The 14959-nt window shown below is 42.7% G+C and overlaps 1 protein-coding gene across 2 annotated transcripts; it reads left to right on the top strand.

Annotated features, from left to right (window-relative positions):
* Positions 1-656: 656 nt before the first annotated feature.
* AMER2 (APC membrane recruitment protein 2) lies at positions 657-11325 on the top strand. Of its 2 annotated transcripts, XM_050766858.1 has the most exons (3): positions 657-1192; positions 1386-2260; positions 2627-11325. In XM_050766858.1, exons 2-3 carry the CDS (start codon positions 1486-1488, stop codon positions 3502-3504), a joined length of 1653 nt encoding a protein of 550 aa, XP_050622815.1. In that variant the 5' UTR covers positions 657-1192; positions 1386-1485; the 3' UTR covers positions 3505-11325. The 2 variants fall into 2 exon arrangements, with proteins under 2 accessions (XP_050622815.1, XP_050622814.1); XM_050766857.1 differs by having other exon boundaries at positions 1386-11325.
* The last annotated feature ends 3634 nt before the right edge of the window (positions 11326-14959 follow it).

Genomic DNA, 14959 nt, shown 5'->3' with positions numbered 1-14959 from the left:
TATTAATTATGTTAATATATTAATACATGTATATGCTTATATTAATATGTCTATTAATATGTGTTCTATTAATATATATTAATTATATTAATTAATTATTAATATTATATTAATATATGTATATGCTTATATATTATTATATAATCATATATCATATTAATATAATGTATATAATAATATTATATACATTATATACATTAGATACACATATACATATAATATATACATATATACATATATACATATAACGTATACAATAATATGTATATTATATATACATATTATATGTATACGTTATATGTATATATGTATATGCCTCTCCAAATTTCTTCTTTTTGCTAAGGAGCACTCATCTGGGATTATGAAATCAGATGTCACGATGAGAATATTAGCAGTCACTTTTAAAATCAGAACACAGAGGAGATCCCTAGACTGGGCTGTTTCCAGAAAAAAGGTTTTCCCTCTCCCCAGGCCAGGCCGGTAGGAATGTCTGCAGAGACCCCTGGACACACAGGGACCCCTGCCAAGCTTTTTCTGCTCTGTCTGTTGGGGAAGGGGGCTACAAGTCAGCCCTGGTGGGATGGGGGAGGGGAGTGGTACAGCAGTGACAGGAACAATGCCAGCGTCCCGCTGAGTGGGAAAGGAGAGGGCAGGACCCAGACCCGAAGGCCCACCTGTGGAGTGGGTCTGAGATGCCCAGCCTGTGTTCTCGGTCAGCTTGTCTATTGTTATCAGATGTGGGCTGGGCCCCGGCGTCTGTGACTTCATCCCATGGTGGCTGGAGTCTGGGATAAAACTCATGGTTGTCCCAAAGGTGCAGCCAAACTCCACCCCGGGGAGCTGTTGTGCGCGCATTGCCGGGTTGCTGATCCACTGAGTGGTGCCGTGTACTTTTGTCACAAGAACCATAACCATAACGACAGCCACACCGCATGGACCTAGCGTGTGCTTAGCTCTGGACAAGACATGGATGTAGGCAGACGTGCTTCCTGCCTGCTGCGCTTAGTGCACTAGTGCTAAGGACAGACACGCAGGGCTTGGGAAAGGCATGAAGATGCATGGAGTCCAGGAGAGAGAGGATAAGAAAAGCAAGCATTTTGTGCTGGGTTGAATTGCGCTGTCGTTTTCAGAGGCATTGCGTGATCCACGGTTGCGCTCCCGCGAAGAGCGAGTCTGCAGAAGGATTCGGAAGGTGGGTGAGAGTTGAGGGAATCTGAATTCCATCATTACGACTCGAATTTCTGCAATCAGCTCGCGGCTGTGTCGCCTGCTCGTGCCCCACAAACGCCATGCAGCGCCGCGCCAAGTCGGATGGAAGTGGGTTAGGGGATTACATAAGCCCTTGCGGGAGGGAAGACGGTCTTTTATGTGTGTTTCTTTTGCAGCGGCGGCGGCGAGCGCGGCTCAGGTTGATTTAGAACACGGGTGACAGTGGCCTGGCGCGAGCCCACTGCTGACGACAGCGGCTCAGCCCGCGCGGTTTCCATGGAGACGAGCCGGAGCCGCGGCGGCGGCGGGGCTGTCAGCGAGCGCGGCGGAGCTGGCGCGTCCGCGGGGGTCTGCAGGAGGAAGGCGGAGGCCGGGGCCGGGACCCTCGCGGCAGACATGGACTTGCATTGTGACTGTGCCGCCGAGACGCCGGCCGCCGAGCCGCCGTCGGGGAAGATTAATAAAGCCGCCTTCAAATTATTCAAGAAAAGGAAATCGGGTGGCACCATGCCCAGCATTTTTGGGGTCAAAAACAAAGGGGACGGGAAGAGCTCGGGTCCGACGGGGCTGGTGAGGAGCAGGACCCACGACGGACTGGCCGAGGTGCTGGTGCTGGAGAGCGGCAGGAAGGAGGAGCCGCGCGGCGGGGGCGATGGCGGCGGGGGCGGCGGGGGGCGGCCGAATCCGGGGCCCCCCAGAGCCGCGGGGCCCGGCGGGGGCTCCCTCGCCAGCAGCTCGGTGGCCAAGTCGCACAGCTTCTTCTCGCTGCTGAAGAAGAACGGGCGCTCGGAAAACGGCAAGGGGGACCCCGCGGACGCGAGCAAGGCCGGCGGCAAACAAAAGCGGGGGCTGCGGGGGCTGTTCAGCGGCATGCGCTGGCACCGGAAAGACAAGCGGGCCAAGGCGGAGGCCGCGGAGGGGCGCGCGGCCGGGGGCGGCCTGATCCTGCCCGGCTCGCTCACCGCCAGCCTGGAGTGCGTCAAGGAGGAGACGCCCAGAGCCGCGCGCGAGCCGGAGGAGCCCGGCCAGGACGCCCCGCGAGACCCAGCAGGTGAGCCCGCAGGGGGAGAGGAGGTGCCCGCCCCCGCCGACCGCGCCCCAGCGCGGAGCTGCCGAGAGGCCGAGGGCCCGGACACCGGCGCCCGGGGAGAGGACGCCGCGGGGCATCGGCGCGCCGAGAAGCCCCGGGGACCCCCCGAGCCGGGGCCCGGGGAGGTCCACACGGCCGAGGACGCGTCCAGGACGGGGGCCGTTCCGGTCAAGACGGTCCCCCTTGTCGACTCCGAAGGCGGCAGCGGCCGGGCGCCCGCCGCCCCGGACCCTGCCTCTGTCGATCCACCCTCAGACCCGTCGGCAGATCGTATTTGTTTGATGTTTTCTGACGTGACTTCACTGAAAAGCTTTGACTCTCTTACAGGCTGTGGAGATATTATTGCAGACCCAGAGGAAGAGGCAGGTCCCAGCTGTGACAAGCATGCCCCCGGGCCAGGCAAGCCGGCTCTCTCTACCAAGAACCCCGGCGTGGTGGCCTACCAGGGAGGCGGGGAAGAGATGGCCAGCCCGGACGAGGTGGACGACACCTACCTGCAGGAGTTCTGGGACATGCTGTCCCAGACCGAGGAGCAGGCACCCGGGCCCCAGGAGGGCGCGGCTAAGGTGGCAGCTGCGCTGGAAGCCAAGGTGGCGCCCGAAACCCCCAAAGACACCAGGTGTGTGGAAGCGGCCAAGGACGCGTCCTCGGTCAAGCGCAGGAGGCTCAACCGGATTCCCATCGAGCCCCATCCGAAGGAGGAGCCCAAGCACCCGGAGAAGGAGCAGCAGGAAGGCGTCCCCAACAGCGACGAGGGCTACTGGGACTCCACCACGCCAGGCCCAGAGGAAGACAGCGCCAGCAGCGGGAAGAAGGCGGGCATCCCCCGGGATAGCTACAGTGGGGACGCGCTCTACGATCTCTATGCTGACCCGGACGGAAGTCCAGCAACCCTTCCTGGGGGGAAGGACAACGAGGAGACGTCCTGCCTGTCCCGGTTAAAGCCCGTATCTCCAGGCACCATCACTTGTCCGCTGCGAACCCCAGGCAGCTTGTTGAAGGACTCTAAGATCCCTATTAGCATCAAGCATCTGACCAACCTTCCATCTAGCCATCCCGTGGTGCACCAGCAACCCTCCAGGAGTGAGATGCCCAGAACAAAAATCCCGGTTTCCAAAGTGCTGGTCCGCAGAGTCAGCAACCGGGGCTTGGCTGGGACCACCATCAGGGCAACGGCCTGCCACGACAGTGCCAAAAAGTTGTGAGGTCTTCCAGGCCAAAGTGGATGGGCCACATGTCAAGGAATACAACTTTTCCCTGGAAACCACTGCAGTTAGTTTTGCTTTTCCTAAAGAAAGTCTTTTAGGACACCACCCGTCCCCGCCTGCTCCAGAGCATGGACCGAGGAGGTGTCTGTGCCCTGAGCAGGGACAGGATAACACCGGAAAGAGGGATGCTACACTTGGGATTCTCCTCTCAAGATAAGTCCCTGAGAGTTATTTTCAAGCACTTTTTTCTTTTTTACCTTTAAGTTTTTCTTCTTTTTTTCTTTAATATAGTGAACACTTGGAAGTCACCTTTACTTGCCTTTGCAGAAAACAGGACTTAGCCAAACCTAAATAAGAGTCATGCCTGGATATTGGGATGAGCCAGTGTCCGGAGGCTTGAAGGAACCACTGAAGAACCAGAGGAGATCTCCTCTTCCAAGACAGATTTCCTTCCTTCCCTTCTTTCCTCTTTCCTTTCCAGGAAAAAAAAAGAAAAAGGAAAAAAAAGAAAGAACCTTTGCTGTATCACTGTGTGGAAAACACCTCCAAAGCTGAAAGAGCCAGGTATTTACCTGATGAGCAGAGGGGACCATTGATTGGCAGAAAACTTCCCTACTTCAGTTGCTAGATATGCAAATTGATAAGTATCTAACAGTAGGAAAATAAAGGCGAGTTTTGGTTTGGTTGATTTCAGTAATTTGTTTGGGGAGATATAAAAGGCTCAGGAGAGCAGGCTTTTGCTTTTGTCTGTTTCTTCCCCCACCCAGTGCAGAAATCAGGATCAGGGAAAGATTTTACTAAATGCCAATAGATACAGTATTTAAGCATTTATAAGCTGAAACCTTCTCATGTGAAGATAATGCATATTTTACAGTTTATCCAGCTGTTAACATTTTGTAATCATCAATAATCTAGAATATAAAATCCGGTCTTACAGCTAGGCGTGATGACGGTCCCCAAACCCTTGACGTTCTGTTATGTACTGTAATGGGAAGAGATTCTGGTTTTGTTTCATATGGGTCCTCTGGTTCTCAAAACAGCAACAACAACAAATCTATTGTGCTGGTATCCCAGAGGAATGGCTCTGCCTTGTTTTGGGTAAGAGTCTGTTTCTCACCCCAAAGCCTCTTTTCAGATTTTTTTTTTAACCTTGATTATAAAATTTTGGATCCAACCATTCCTCAATATGGTGAGTGCAAAATGAGGAACACATAAAGAAAAACAATAGAAAGATATAGTTTTTCACATCATTTGCCTTTTGCTTTATGGACTTATGATGAAGACAAGTGTGTGCAGAATATGACATTGGCAAGCTTATGTATTGTAAACCCTTCATGCCAAGATTTTTTTTGAAAAGTCGTTTGCTTCTATGTATGTTTTCTAATATTTCAGATGAAACATTTATTTCAGAAAGGGTTATTATATGCCTAGTTTCAATGATAAACTGAAGCAGTTCCTAGAATGCTATTAGTGTCTAATGATGAAATTAATATCCTTTTTAAAATACACTTCAGTGTATTTAATTAAAAGACCAGAGCTTCTACTAGGAGGTGATTCATCATAGCAGGAAGATTATGCATATTCAAGTGAAACTACACATATGTAAATGACATGAACACTTCTGTATAAGTCTCATTTCCAGAGAGATTGCATTAGTAATGAACTGTTATTACATGCTTTTTCAGTTTGTTTTCTGTTTCGTAAATGAAAGAATAAGGCAAGTTAAATATATGAAAGCCTATTTTAATAATATGAAGAAAGTAACACAATAAATGGGCATCAAAGGAAAGCAAATTTGAGCCAGTAGCAGAAAGTAGGCCATTCCCCATTTTAAATTTGCAGTGATTCAATTAGGAGAGGTTTGCTGAATTTCTTCATTAGTCATATGACTGGCTTTTATTGCATTGTCTCCGATCCATAATGCTTTTTCAAAGTAATCTTTTAATATTTAATTTCTTTATGTGTGTAGCTGAGGCCCTATATGCAGTCATAGCCTTAAGCATTCTGAACACACTACCAGGAATTCATGTAAGCATCTCACACTCACGTGCTCATGCACACAACGGTGTACAGACTAACAGACAAAAGACATCTACTCTAGATTTGAAAATTATTTTTGAAATTATTTCTGTATTAAACAAGGGATTTAAATTTGATTTCATGCCGATAGTACTATTTAGACTCAAAATATATTCATCTTCCCCTAGTGAATGGAGAAAATATAAATTTTATTCCTAGCTGTAAAACAAAGGATCTTGATTTCCTTGTGGTACATTTTCCTGCAAGGGTTATATTCTCCTTTGCATGAATCCATGGCAAAGTTATGTTCGTTCATTTGTTCATTTGTACAGGAAAGTTAAGAATACCTGAAAAACTTATGAGAATATTGTAATAGTAAAGGCAATCTATTTCTTAAGCAGTACAAGAGAAGTTTTTGCTTTCCTGATTTTCGGACTTATTCCTCCATTTACATCATTATGCTGTGTCTCCTCTTCATAAGAAAAGGAACACGTGAGCAAAGTTTATCTTAATTTCCACTGGCCTGTCAATTAACCAGTTATAAAAGGTATAAAATATTTCCTTTTTAAATTTATATTTTCCACCTTTTTTTTTTACCTTATGTTTTTAACAATTGCACCCACACCAATCAAATAAAGGATTTGGGCAATGAATTAAACAGCCTCAATCACTTGATGGGAAATCCCTGGAGTGGCAGGAAGAGTAGATTCTCAACTTTTTCCAACCATGGAACAGGGATCATAGTTGCTTTCTTGTGCCAAGGGCTACTTTCTCTCATTTGTGTTCACGGAGATTGTTTTTTCAAGAATTTTCCTAGATTTACATTCCAATTTTTATTAATGCATTATATCTAATGACCTTGTGAAGATTATTCAGGCCCATATTTGCTGACTTTTTAAGAGAAGGATTGGATAGAGGCTAATTGTATCTTTCCCATGTATGTATATTCTAAGGTACTTGGTTGATTGACTTCCTTTAGTTGAAAAGCTGCCCAAATTAGACAGGAAAAAGTCCAACCAATTGTTGGACGAAAATTTATCAGTTGGCTTAATAGCTCTGCACAAAGATAGCCTGACTTTAATGTCTATATTACACATACACTGTTATTTGAAACACTCTGCTTTAGTACAGATGGTGGTTGATGCTTTTAGCCTGCCATTAGCACCAACTGGGAGAAATTTTACTACAGCATTTTAAATAATCACAAGAGGAAATAGATTTTTATTATTTTATCTAATAACAACAATAGAATATAGAATACAAAGGACTTCCTTTAGATACATTTTCCCACAAATTAACTGCTTATTTAAATACAAAGGGTTTAATATCTATGAAGGTAATAACTCACTGTGTTTAAAGGATTTATTTCTTCATCTCAGAGGTAGTCTTCAAGTATTTGCAATTAAACCGTATGCAAATAGCCCTTTGCTTACACAATTATCCAGGTAAAAAGACTATGTCAGGTGTTGAGATTTCTTTGAATTTTCTAAGAGTTTTCATTATTTACACCTTTGTCAGATTAATTTTAAAGGCGACTCCTGACTGTTAGCTTGGTGTGAAGAGATCCACTCAGGCAGCTCGTGTCTCCTAAGTGCCCTCAGACAGCAGTGACGGGACACTTCACATGACGCTAGCATATTTGCTCTGTTCGCATGGCAGAATGCATTCCCTGCTGTTAGTCATCTAGATTTCTCTCCTGAATTACAAATACATGGATTTGGCTCCCCTGACGCTTGGCTTCTACTGAGACCTGTTCCAGTCCATTCACATATGCTTTGCTTCCCTTCTCATTGTTAAGATATTAATTCAAGAAGTTTTTTGCTGTTAAACATAAGGAAAAAGCATCACAATCGCCTCGTCTCATCACTGAGGAAAGCTAGTTTAAAGTATCTGAGTGAAATAAGAGAGAAAACCCAAATACCTCACCTAACCCAGTTTCCCTTTCCCCACCTCCGGGCAGAGCAAGGAAAGGAACAGTTCTTATTTGTGTAAACTCAGCCTTAGAAAATGTCAATTCATAACACACAAAAATATTTATGAAACAGTTTGGGACCAAGGGGGTAGTATGGTAGACGGGTGTCTTATAGAGCCTGTGTGGGGAAGCAAAAGGCAAGGGTGTAGTTCACAGGCAGAAGCAAGCTGTAACACGGTCAGTGCAGTGTGTAAGTGTGGCTCCTCACAGGCGGCCATCCATTGTGAGACCTCATCTTGCTCTGAAGATTTCCTGGTGGCTGTCATGCATTCATTGCTTCTCAAAAGCCTTGCACTGTGATAAGGGTTTAAAGGAGACAGATTGTTGCAACAATAGCCACTTCTAAGGAATGTTTTTATGTCACTGCAGATGATGTTTTTAAGAGGTGATTCAGAATGATAGTTTCATGATTACGGAAAGGAGTTCCTTCTCAAACTGCCAAAGGAAAGATGAAAATAGTCACGAAGCCTCCAGAACTGAAACTGGGCACCTTTCATCATTGATATTTACTTTAATTCAATGCAACACTTATTTATGGGGCATCTACTGTATCGAATACTTAATAAAACCCCTTCAGTTTGGAGCTCACACCTAATATACATTAAAAACACAAAACAATTTTATTTTACTTTTTTTTGGTATTTGCATTTGTTGCTTATAGCTTGTGGGGTGAAGCAGAGTGGTGTGAGGTCGAGGAAGGGCACTATGAATTAAGCCACACGAATGCCTCTAAAAAAATAGTAAATATAAAAATAGTTAACATTAGTTGAATACTTACGATATGTCAGGCGCTGCTAGGAGATTTAGAAATAATTACTTAGTCCTCTTAACAGCCATATGGGGTAGGTAATATTATCTCTCCAGCATGACAGCTTTAATTCATCCCTTTTGTTTCTATCCCTTTCCATCTCTGTCTCTCTCTCTCTCTCTCTTTTCCCCTAGTCTGTAGGACAGGGATATAAACTCTTTAGTGATTTGCAGTAATAAAAGAGCTAAGAACTGCTTAGTGTCATTGTCAGCTCACTTGTAATAGAAAGAGCTAACCCAGGTCCATGCAGCTGCAAATTAGTTTTGTGTCTGAGATGACGGTGCTCACACTCATATACAGGGAACCCTGCCGCTGTGCTACGCTGAGTAGGCAAACGTTGGCCTTCCCTTGGACGGATCCTCTTCTCTTAGGATTAACGTGGGAAGTAAGACAGAAATCTCTTCTGTTGTCATGGCGATACTTCTTCCCTGATAGGGTATCATTCGTTCCAAGCATGTTTGTTTCATTTGTTTTTATTCCTACCTTAAATCCAGTCTTGGTGGGTTCTGGGTGGTCTATGCATATGTGTGTGTGTTTTAATTGAAGTAAGAATATTGAATATGAGATCTACCCTCTTTTTTTTTTTTTTGAAATGGAGTCTCATTCTGTCGCCCAGGCTGGAGTGCAGTGGCGTGATCTCAGCTCATTATAACCTCCACCTCCCAGGTTCAAGCGATTCTCCTGCCTCAGCCTCCCAAGTAGCTGAGACTACAGGCGTGCACCACCACGCTTGTTAGTTTTTGTATTTTTAGTAGAGACAGGATTTCACCATGTTGGCCAGGCTGGTCTCAAACTCCTGACCTCAAGTGATCTGCCCACCTCCACCTCCAAAGTGTGGGGATTACAGGCATGAGCCACTGCGCCCGGCCTACCTTCTTTAATTTTTAAGTACACAATAGAGTATTGTTAACTATAGCCACAGTGTTGTACAGCAAATCTCTCTAACCTATGCATCCTGCGTAACTGAAACTCTATGCCCATTGAACAGCAGCCCCTCATTTCCTCCCCCATCAGTCCCTGGCAACCATCATTCTACTCTCTGCTTCTATGAGTCTCGCTATTTTAGATCCCTTATAGAAGTGGGAACGCACAGTATTTGTCCTTCTGTGACTGGCTTATTTCATTGCGTATAACATCCCCCAAGTTTACCCATGTTGCTGCATATGGCAGGATTTCCGTCTTTTTTCAGGCTGAATAATATTTCCTTATATGTATATGCTGCATTTTTAAAAACCCATTCATCCACTGACAGACATTTACATTATTTTCACATCTTGGCTATTGTGAGTAATGCTACAATGAGCAAGGGAGTGAAAATATATCTCTTTAAGATCCTGATTTCGGTTTTTTTGAATAAATACCCAGAAGTGGAATTACTGGGTCATTCATTTGGTAATTCTAATTAAAAATAGAATTATTTTTAATTTCTGGAAGAACTTCTGTGCTGCTTTCCACAGTGGTTTCATCTGTTTACATACTTAGCAATGGTGCACAAGGATTCCAATTTCTCCACATCTTTGCCAACTTGTTATCTGTGTTTGTTTCAATGACAGCTGTTTGAGTTGTCCCTTGCCTTGATGCAATTCTGAACTTCAGAAATAAGCACCTGGCTCCTTTAAAAGCCGTCCATCCTGTGTTGTGTCCACAGCCACAGAATCCTGTCCTACATTTTCTGATTCATTAACTCATTCAACTAATAGCTATTGAACACCTTCAATAAGTCAGTCACCGTGAAGATGAGTATTTTATATTGAATTCTATTAACATATCCTCTACGTTTACTATGGTGCCAGACAGGATGCTGTGTGCTTTTTTTTTACATTGTTATCTTTACTGTTCACAAGAACTATGTAAGGTAGGTATTGGTAAAATGGGGTAATTTTGGAAATTCTTCAATAATCGAGTAGAATAACTTTCTGCTCTATGCGAGAAGATACGTTTTAAATAAGATATGGCTTAGGTTTCTGGTTACTTGAGACATATTATACTTTCTCAGATACTCTCAGACCTGAATCGTTTAACAAAATAAAGCAGAAATACTAAAAATATCTGGTTCAATAGCATAGGGGCATGGAGTAGACATGCAGAAAATACTTGTTCACTTGCCTTGAAATGGCTCCAGGTGGCCTGAAGGAATCAATGAACCTTCTCAAATATCTACATTACAACCATTGGTCCCTACTACACATTTATTTCTAAATAAAGGAGGAAAAACTCTAGCAAAGAAATATTTAACATTTTCACTGCTTCCAGGATAAATCTTACTGAATATGGAGGATCTGATAGTCGTAGGTCTATCAGGAATATCAGGGAAAATGCTTTTGATGTTGTAGGCAAAGTAGATTCCTATCATTTGTACTTGACACCAGCTACCTAGCAGGCTCATTGTGAACTTCAGGTTTTGCCCATGTTATTTATATAAAGTATCTCAGTGTAATATAGGGAATTGCAGGTTATTTGAAAATAGTAACAAAGAAAACCCAAACGAGAAACTCCATTTCTAGAATTAGTTTTCCTGAAAGTCAGGCATGTCTTTGAGGACAAACTTTTGGCGGTATTATTTTTGTGCACAGGAGGAAAATTGTTAGTAGGTTTATAGATATTATTTTTATAATAGAATGTTAAACCCCTGAAAAACATCAAAAATTGTCTCCTAGAACTAATTCTATGTTTTAAAAACTTGTTTTAAAGAGGGATTCTAAATAGCAATAGGGTCTTTTCTCCTTTCTCCACTCCAATGGTTTAATGGGATAGAGGAATCAATGTTTATATTTTTAAACCTGTAAATATTTTATTTTGGGTATTTTGTATATTTGTTGATATAATTCCATTTTGTGCATATGTACCATTGTGCATGTTGCTGTTTTTGATAGTCACTCTTTTAATGAATGTAAGAAGCTTGGACTAATAGCACTTTTCTTGTTCCATTCAAACATCTGAAAATGAAACTACCACACTGCCATTTTAACTGTTGTGTTTAATTTCAGTCAATAAATTTTGTTGCTCCTTTGCATTTAAAGTGAATTCTGGTTGTTCTTTCTCCAGGATCAATTTTATTTCCAGTCTTTTCAATTTTTATAAATTATACTAATGATGGTGATAATCAGGAGATGATGTGTGTGTGACTGTCTTGTGGAAAGACCAATGGGAGGCCCATATTTCTTTCCACACTTTGTAAACAAGTGAAAAATTCCTTGTTTGGTTTGGGCAGCTGCCTTTTGAAAAGCTCGTTTGTTATTCTGACTCTGATCTGAATTCTGAGCCCTTTACTTAGAAAATCTCCATTCCTTATCATCTCCCATGAGGGCGGCTAATCCGCGCTGTCAGGTAGCAGCAACATTAGGGCCACTGGAATCTTTCTAAAAAGTTGCTTTCTGGTTTTTGTTTATTTTGTTTTTGGTGGTATGTTTTCATTTTCTCTGTGTAACAGGTAGGGAAGCCTCTCAAGGAAGGGAGGCCGGAAACCCCCAGATGTAGCTACTGATCCCTGTAGGCCAAGAGCTTTCCATTCCGTGGTCCAAGAATGGGCTGAGAACCTAAGGGGAGGTGGACGCATCCACAGGAGGGCGGCGAGGACTGTTTCCTAGACCTTTTTTGGTAGCTGATGGTCAAGCACAGAAAATCAGTCAGGATAAAGATATTTGAGCAACACCTTTGGCCACATATTATAACCCTGGACCAAACAACTAGATAATCCACATTCTTTTCAACTGCAAATAAAACATTTCTGAATATTGATTATATCCTATACCATGAAATAAGTCTTGACACATTTCAAAAAATAGTTCCTCACAGAATGTGTTCTCTTACCGCAACACACCTACACTAGAAATTAGTATTAAAAAGATAATTAAAATCACTCCATACATTTGGACATTTGAAAAATGCACCTTTCAATAGCTCACGGATCACAGAATAAATGAGTAAGGATATTAAAAAACAATTAGATGTGCATAATTATGAAAATGATCTATATTAAGACATGAAATATAACCAACTCTGTACTTAGGAGAAATTTTATAGCTTCAAATAGGTTGTAAAAGATAAGGAGCTGAGGATTAATAAGCTGAGAATCCATTTTAATTAAATGTAAGAAGTTAAGAAAAGAATAACAGAATAAACACGTAGGAATTTTAATTCAGAACTGGCCAGGTGCGGTTGCTCACACCTGCAATCCCATCACTTTGGGAGGCTGAGGCGGGTGGATCACTTGAGGTCAGGATTTCGAGACCAACCTGCCCCACATGGTAAAACCCTGTCCAAAAATCCAAAATTAGCCTGGCATGGTGGATGAGGCCTGTTAATCCCAGCTTCTTGGGAGGCTGAGGCAAGAGAGTTGCTTGAACCCAGGAGGTGGAGGTTTCAGTGAGCTGAGATTGGGCCATTGCGCTCCAGCCTGGGCAATAAGAGTGAAACTCCACCTCAAAAAAAAAAAGAATTAATATTAATAAGAGCAGAGGCCGGGCGCGGTGGCTCAAGCCTGCAATCCCAGTACTTTGGGAGGCCGAGGCGGGTGGATCACGAAGTCAGGAGATCGAGACCATCCTGGCTAACATGGTGAAACCCCGTCTCTACTAAAAATACAAAAAAACTAGCCGGGCGTGGTGGCGGGCGCCTGTAGTCCCAGCTACTCGGAGGCTGAGGCAGGAGAACGGCGTAAACCCGGGAGGCGGAGCTTGCAGTGAGCCGAGATCGCGCCACTGCACTCCAGCCTGGGTGACACAGCGAGACTCCGTCTCAAAAAAAAAAAAAAAAAAAAAAAAATAAGAGCAGAAAGCAATAATACAGAAGACAAAGATACCCTAAAGTAGATCAACAAAGATAAAAATGTTTTGAAAACCATCTAACAATATTTTTAAAGAAAAAAATAGAAAAGATAAAAGTATGGTTCAGAATTAGACGGGCATAACTACAGTTGCAGTAGAGATAAAAAGTATAATGAAAGAATGTTAGACATATTATGGCAATAATTTTATTTTTGGAGACAGGGTCTAGCTCTGTTGCCCAGTCTGGAGTGCAGTGATGTGATCATGGCTCACTGCAGCCTGGAGCCCTTGGGCTTAAGCGAGTCTCCTGCCTCAGCCTCCCAATTAGCTGGGACTACAGACCCACACCACCATGCCCAGCTAATTATTTTATTTTTTGTAGAGATGGGTTTTCACCACGTTGTCCAGGCTGATCTCAAATTCCTGGGATCAAGCGATTTCCTGCCTCAGCCTCCCAAAGTGCTAGGATTACAGGTATCAACCACCACTTCTGGCCTATTATGACAATAGATTTTTAAAACTCAGGTAGAGTATGCAAATTCATGTGTGGTGTGTGTGTGTGTGTGTGTGTGTGTGTATAAAACATAGGAATATATGTGAATATATATATATAAAACCAAAAGTGACTTGAGAAGAAATGGATAACCTAAAGAGTCCTAGAACTATGAAAGACAGTGAATTGGTAGTTAAACTCTTTCTCTCCCCCTCCAAACAAAACAAAACAAAGCAAAGCAGTAAAACCAGATAGCAGAACAAATGTTTCAGCAAAATCTAGTGATTAGGCAATTCCAAATTTATAGAAATGTATAGAATTTATAGAAATGTATATAATTATAAAAATTATAGACACATCTCTATTGTGAAATTCAACATTTCTACATAAACTATTAGAAAAAACTGAATCTAGTCATCTGGAAAACCAACCATACATCACGATTAAGTTGGGTTTATTCCAGGAATACAAATATGGCTGCCTGTTCGAATGAAATCTCTATAAATACTTTTTACTACTTTAAGAGACTGAAGGAGAAACATATGATATCTCAAAGTGATAGATTCACATGACTGAAGCAGTTCTTAGTGTCCCCTAAGAATTCCAGAAGTTGGATACCTAATTCCTGTCGTATTCCTGAAGAGTACTTAAGCTCTTCAGGACAGTGGATTTCTTTAAACTTTAAACACTTTGTCTAGCAACACTATTTTAAGCAGTTGCTCACATTTCATTCAATTTAAGGTACTATAGATGTACTGTTCTTTCATGTGTCACAAAAAAAGTCTTCCAATTATAAGATGCACCCAATTTCAGAGATGTAAAATTGTGAAAACGTGCATCTTAGAATGGATGAAATATTGATGTATTTGTTAAAAGTTGTAGCTATAATATTTTTCCTCTTCCCTTAGAGAAATGAAGGTTTTCTGTTTTTTATTTCTTTTTGAAAAAGACGGTTATCTACAGATACCAAATATCCAGACGTTTGGAAGCATTTAATATTTAGTGAAGAATGTGTGAGGCAGACACAATCAAGATCTCAGACTTTAGGCAAATTGTATATTCCTCCTTGTATAGAATTGTACATACTTTTTGTGTAATAAGCATGGAAAAAACTCACTTGTACTCAGGGTTATTTTACAAGCTTCTCACTTTGAAGAAAGTGAAGGCCTGCGTGCCTGATATTTTTACCTCTTATCTTTCTTCATCAAGAAGATCTCCCAAGTTGGCAGGTAAGAATTCAGTGATCATCATTTTATCTTTCCCTGTCAGCTGCTGGCACCTCAGTGTTTCCCAGAAGACACCAATTTCTCACAGATACGTGTCTGGTACTTCTTTCCAGATGGTAATGTGTTTCTTAACAAGCTTCTGGCTCTTTCTTTTGCCCATGGGACTGC

This window comes from Macaca thibetana, chromosome 17 (assembly GCF_024542745.1).
Source record: "Macaca thibetana thibetana isolate TM-01 chromosome 17, ASM2454274v1, whole genome shotgun sequence".
In the NCBI taxonomy this organism is placed as follows: Eukaryota; Metazoa; Chordata; class Mammalia; order Primates; family Cercopithecidae; genus Macaca; species Macaca thibetana.
This window is presented reverse-complemented; position numbering and strand designations above follow the sequence as displayed.

Excerpts from the sequence above, each read along its gene's own strand:
- AMER2 (XM_050766857.1), top strand. The coding sequence starts at position 1,486 with ATGGAGACGAGCCGGAGCCGCGGCGGCGGCGGGGCTGTCAGCGAGCGC.